The sequence below is a fragment of the Myotis brandtii genome, unplaced genomic scaffold (genome assembly GCF_000412655.1).
Source record: "Myotis brandtii unplaced genomic scaffold, ASM41265v1 scaffold61, whole genome shotgun sequence".
Taxonomy (NCBI): Eukaryota; Metazoa; Chordata; class Mammalia; order Chiroptera; family Vespertilionidae; genus Myotis; species Myotis brandtii.
The window spans coordinates 3,174,672-3,180,787 of record NW_005370318.1 but is presented as its reverse complement, the minus strand read 5'-3'; the positions used below and the strand labels follow the sequence as shown (position 1 = coordinate 3,180,787).

The window sequence follows — 6,116 nt, the reverse complement described above, 5'->3', positions numbered from 1 at the left end:
TTCAGAGAGGAAGGGAGAAGGAGAGAGAGATAGAAACATCAATGATGAGAGAGAATCATTGATTGGCTGCCTCTGCATGCCCCCTACTGGGGATCGAGTCCAAAACCCAGGCATATACCCTTGACCGGAATCGAACCTGGGCCAATGCTCTATCCATTGAGCCAAACCCCTAAGCTGCCCTCACTTTCTAGCAATGAGTGCCCTCGCTCCCTTTCTCTCTTTTACCCCAGACACAGGCTTTTACGCAGACACAAGAGTGCTGAGTCAGCCGTGGCTGGTTTGGCTCAGTGGATAGAGTGTCGGCCTGTGGACCAAAGGGTCCTGGGTTCGATTCCGGTTAAGGACACGTACCTTGTTTGCAGGCTCCTCCCCAGCCTGGGCCCTGGTCGGGGTGCATGCAAGAGGCAATGAGCCCATGTATTTCTCTCACATCCATGTTTCTCTCTTTCTTTCCCTCTCTCACTGTCTCTAAAAATCAATGGGAAAAATATCCTCAGGTGAGGATTAACAACAACAAAAGTACTGAGTCAGTGCATTCTGGTCTCCCACCACCCACTTTATAGAAGAATATCAGAGCTGGGAGACCTCCAAGCACCTCTAACCCAACCCCTGTGCTTTATTGCTGAGGAAGCCAAAGTCCCAGGAAGGGATAGAATTTACCCCAGAGGTGCCAGAGCTAATTATGGGTGTGACACAGAGGGGATAAGTTTCAGGGCGTGGATGGAATTGTTCAGGGGTTTTTGGGCCATGATTAAACTCATATTATTTCTTTGCTAAAATCCAAATAGCAAGATGATGATTTTTGTTACATCAGAAATCTCTGTGTGACAGCAAAGCACTTTCCGCCCAGCTCTGCCCACACTGCCATCTCAGTACTAAGTTGAAGCATGTGGAGAGTCCCAGGGAGTTTTTTGTGAGTTTTTAGTTAATGTACTTGTTATGCCGTGAGCCTCTTGCCATTTTCTATTTCCTGTTTCTGCACCATTGTTCTTGCCCTTCCCTACTCCTCAGCCCCCTTCTCCATGGGCTCAGAACCCCCCTTTCTTCTGGACTAAGTCTTGCTTCTCCGTTAAGCTTGGCCAGTGCTGAGCTGGAGATACTGATAAATAGGAGGTGATTCGACCCTCCAGGGCTCACAGTCTAGACTCAAGAAAAGAAACTTTGCAGAGAACTATAATACATGCCATGGGTAGGGGAGGGAGTCTCATTCATTCACTTGCCCAGTCAACAGATGCTTCTTGAGGAGGGCTCCAGCCAGCAGTGACAAGCAAACTGACACAGCCCAGCCCCCATCAGGTGCAGGAGACTGACATTAATCAGAGAATCACTAAGAAGTAAAAACGGCAAACAGACATGCACTCCAAAGTAAAGGAACATGGTTCTGTCAGAGTGCAGAACAGAGGACCCTTGCCTAGACTGGGGGGAGTGAGGGAGGACTTCCCCAGGGAGGCAAGACTTGAGCTGCAGAGTGAAGGTTAAGCAGGAGTTAACCAAGCAAAGAGAAGCACCCCAAATGGGAGGAAGAGCATATGTAAGGGTCCTGAGGAAGGTGGGCGCCTGGATCGTAGTGGCTGGAGGTATGAGAGGAAGTGGAAACGGAGCCTAAACAAGGCTTTATTGGCCACAATCAAGATTTGCCATCTTGCCTGGCCGACATGGCTCAGTGGTTGAGTGCCAACCTATGAACTAGAAGGTCATGGTCTGATTCCCAGTGAGGGCACATGCCCGTGTTGCAGGCTCGATCCCCATGTGGGGTGTGCAGGAGGCAGCCAATCAATGATTCTCCCATCATTGATGTTTCTATCTCTCCCTCTCCCTTCATCTCTGAAATCAATAAAAACATATTTTTAAAAAAGATTTGCCACCTTTACCTGAAGAACAATAGGGCACCATTTGAGGTGCAGATGATGGGGTTAGAGGTATCTAAAGAGATTTTCTCTGGCTGCACTGTGGTGAGCAGGCCAGGAGGAGAGGCAGTGAGGAGACCAGTGAAGAGGTAAGGGAGGATGGTGGCTGGCCAGGAAGTGGTATTCCATCAAGAGAAGGGTTTACCTTTGGGGAATATCTTGGGAATAAATTGGATAAGATTTTAGGCTCAGAGGCATTGGGCAACAGAAGTGGATGGGTGGAGCAGTCTTTGGTCAGATCACAGTTTGGTGAGGGAAGCCAAGCCTGTCAGTCTAGGGCTTCATGAGGAAGGTAGAACTTGAGCTGAGACTTGAGAGTATGGTAGGGATTTCAATGGGCAGAGAAAAGGTGTCCCAGGCAAAGGAAACTAGCAAGCGGAGGTGAGTGTGAATGAGTGATGTGTTTGGAGCTAAGGCTGGCAGTGGGAAAAGAGTGCTGGGGCTAGTATTCCATGTGGGGATAGGCCAGGGCAGCTGCTGGGCAACACTTTTCTTAGATGCCGGCCCTACCTCTTAACCTCTCTGCACCTCCTGTTGTGTCTGTAACTCAGCACAGGGGAAGAACACTGGGAATGTGCCTGCAGGCCTTGGCTGAGCTGGCCACCTTGGCCTTCACCCTGGCTAAAATGCCCTGCCCTTCCTTCTACAGGTGAAGGTGGTGAGCCTGCAGCCTGAGGTGGCCCAGATCGACCTGTACATCCTTGGCCAAGCTGACCACTTTATAGGCAACTGTGTCTCCTCCTTCTCCGCGTTCGTGAAACGGGAACGAGACCTCATGGGGAGGACATCCTCTTTCTTTGGCATGGACTGGCCCCCACAGTTGCGGGACGAGTTCTGATCTAGGCTGGAGCACGTCACCAGCCTAGCTGGTCCCTCCAGCCAGGCCTGGCACCCAGAGCTGCTCCCAGGATTGATCCCCAAAGGAGCAGGCCAAAAAGAGAAGCAGCTGCCAAGGACAGAGAAAAGTACCAGGGACTTCCTGGGGCAGAAGATGGTCCATCTCCCAGGGTACAGGACTTCCCAAGTTCCTAGGAGCCAGACCATCTTCCCTGCTCCTGTGCTTCTGTGAGTTTCTCACACCAGCAAAACAGTCCAACCACTGTCTTTTGGTCTACTCTGCTCTTATTAGGGGCAGAAATAGAATATTGGGGACCAACTATAATTATAAGAAATACTAGAGGCCAGTGCACGAATCCCTCAGCCTGGCCTGCTCCCTCTCAAAGGAGCAGGCAGCCGGGGAGGAGCCTGAGCCCCGGCTGGGCCCCCGAGCAGCTCCCGCTCATCCCAGCCCCGCTACGCCTGGCGTCTGGCACCCGTCAGATAGCTGAGTGGCGCTCCCACTGTGGAAGTGCACTGACCACCGGGGGCAGCTCCTGCGTTGAGTGTCTGCCCCCTGATGGTCAGTGCACATCATAGCAACTGGTCAGATTGTCATTTGGTCACTTAGGCTTTTATATATATAGATTAATCATGCTCTGTTAAGCATCATTGTTTTGTTCTGATTAAAGAAAGTACATTCCCACCTGGCTGGGAGTCGCACACGGGACCTGGGAGCTCACCTGGAAATTCGTCCCATCCTCCACCTCTGGGAGCTGTCTGTTATCATGGAAATATTAACAGCTTTGTTGCAGAAACCAGAGGTGCCAGCTCTTTACAAGCCCCCAGACTTTTGCAAAACTCCAGGCCTTTGCAAACTCCCAGCCCACATTACCTGTAAACTGCCCATTTTTACCTATTATTCTTATCCCTTTTGCCTACTTCCCCATGTAATCTTTGTCCTTCTACCCAATATAAGCAGCTGGTTTATGGGGGAGGGAGGGATAGAGAGCAGATTTTTGTGGATGACCTGCTGCTCTCTCATACTGCCAGCATCATTGGAATAAACGCTCATATATGATTCAACCCTGTCTCTACTTAATTGGCTCAAGTAGTGGCAGGCAGCCCAGACCAATTGATTGTCCGGTTTCACTCTGAGCAGCCTAGTTTTGATACAAGGTCATGACTACCCTAGCATTCTCTCTCATTTTAAAAAAATCATTGAAGTTTATTAATGTAAGTACCTAATTAACGTAAGTGACCTTACTGAATGTAGATGGGGCCAGGGGTGGGGTGGGGGTGTTCACCACTTTTCCATATGACCCCCAGAATGGCCCTCAGACTCATCTCCACTGCTTCACCAGAGCCACTGTCGACCCCACTTCTTGACCCCTTTCCAGGGTTTGGGGTCTGAACACTGTCCTCCGTTGTAAACACTTTGCAAATAGAAGTTCCCAGTCATGGTGCCACAGAGTTCCACTGACGGCTGAGTGCTGCTTGCAGGGCACATTCCCTGCACGGAGCCCACGCCATCACACCAGGCCATCATGGCATTGGTCTCAGTCTCTTGGTAGTTGGTGGCCTGCCACAAACCTGGCACCATCAGGGTCTTATAACACACCACTGGGCTGTCCAGCCTGGCGGGGTCCTGAAGGCTGCCATCTCCTCTCCTGCTCTCTTGCCTCGGGCCTGGCTATAGAATTTTGCCAGTAAGTTGGTATCCAAGGTCTGTGCTCCCAGCCTTTCTCCTGCAGCTGGAGCCCTCAGACCATGTTCTCACAGGGAGTGTTTGCTAAGCCTCTGACCAGACAGAAGATGCCCCAAACCCGGGATGCATTGGAGCCCCTGTTTCGAAGCAACTTTTGTCCCCTCCTGTCCAATGTTACCTCTGATCCCATGAGCCTTAAAGTGTTACATTCGTAAGTTTCTTTGTCTCCCAGATGCTGTGGTTGTAATAATCCATGACTCCTGACAGTTGGACTTTTGGTTCTAAAATTCAAGTCTAATTAATACCTGCAGATCTCTCACCATCCTGGGATTTCTCTTGGTCTTTGATCCCGGGAAGATGAAGGATATTCTCATGAGAGCCAGGCCCAGATCTTCAGTCAGGGGCTTTGGCAGGGAATTTTTTTTTTTGGGGGGGGGGGGTCAGGGCAGACTGGCCAGAGGTTGCAGGGCAGCAAGGGTGTCAAACACCAAAGGTGACATTTATTGCTTAGGGCTGCTGCCCAACTCTAAGCAGGCGAGACTATACAGAAAGGGCTTTTGTATTTTTGCTCTTGGGAAAATAGTGACATTTTCACATTCTAGATGGACTCTGAGAGGTAGTTTATCTATTCAGACTTGTTCATGAGCCTCATTCAGAGACACGGAGCCCATGTGTGTACTCCTGCCTCCATCGGCTAGTTGGGAAGGCTGACTTCATTGGTTAGATTCATTTGTCCATCACTGCCTCACACGAGGCACATGTCTGGGCTTAGAAGGGCCATCCAAATCATGTTGGTTAGCATCGGCTGTAATAATAGCTTATGTTTCTGGGAGAGAGGACACCAGAGTTGTAGTCAGTTGTGTGTTCTTAAGCAAGCACTTTATTCCTCTTTGACCCAGTTTTCTCGGCTATAAAATGGTGATAAAACTGACTGAGTTGTTGAAGGGCTCAAATCAGATAAAGCATGTACAAGAGCACATTGTAAACGTGAAAGAGACAAAGGCTCATCTGTGACTGTTCGTTCGTTTGCCTCTTGTCGCACGCCTACTCTGTGCCAGGCACTGTGCTTGTTCAGTGATTTATGGGCAGTCTCTGATTTAGTCCCCACCCCAGCCCTGGGAAGTAGGAACTGTTATTATCCTCTTCCTGCACAAGGAAAATGGATGCTTAGAAAATGCTCATAATTTTCCCAAGGCCACACAGGTAAGTGGAGGCAGTAAGCCAGGATTTGACCTCCCAAAGCCAGTCCTGGTAACCACATGCTCGGCTGCCCCCGGTTCATAGGATGCACTTTCCTCCCATTTGGGCTTCTGCCATGGGTTGGCCACTGCCAGGGGATTTGGGGGAGATCACCCGAGAAACAGAAAGCCACATGAAGCTATAGTTCCCTTGAGTGGTTATTCAACATTCTTTTAGTAACAGGTATTTATCGATCAACTACTATGTGCCAGGCTCTGTGCTAAGTTCTAGGGATTCAGCGGAGAATCAGACATAAAGTCTTTGCTCTCAAGGAATTTTCATTCTAGTAAGAAGACAATAAAGAAGTATATCATGCCCTGACCAGGAATCGAACCGTGACCTCCTGGTTCATAGGTCTATGTTCAACCACTGAGCCACGCCAAACAGGCTCATCATTGATGTTTCTTTCTCTCCCTCTCCCTTCCTCTCTGAAATCAATTAAATAT

The 6,116-nt window shown here is 49.6% G+C and overlaps 1 protein-coding gene across 1 annotated transcript in view; it reads left to right on the top strand.

Annotated features, from left to right (window-relative positions):
- The window catches only part of POFUT1 (protein O-fucosyltransferase 1), a 21,875-nt gene extending 18,768 nt beyond the window's left edge, over positions 1–3,107 (top strand). Inside the window, exon 7 of the mRNA XM_005879868.2 lies at positions 2,557–3,107. Within this exon, the coding sequence (XP_005879930.2) occupies positions 2,557–2,745 (189 nt within the window). The 3' untranslated portion in view covers positions 2,746–3,107. The remainder of the gene's footprint in view (positions 1–2,556) is intronic.
- Positions 3,108–6,116: the final 3,009 nt, after the last annotated feature.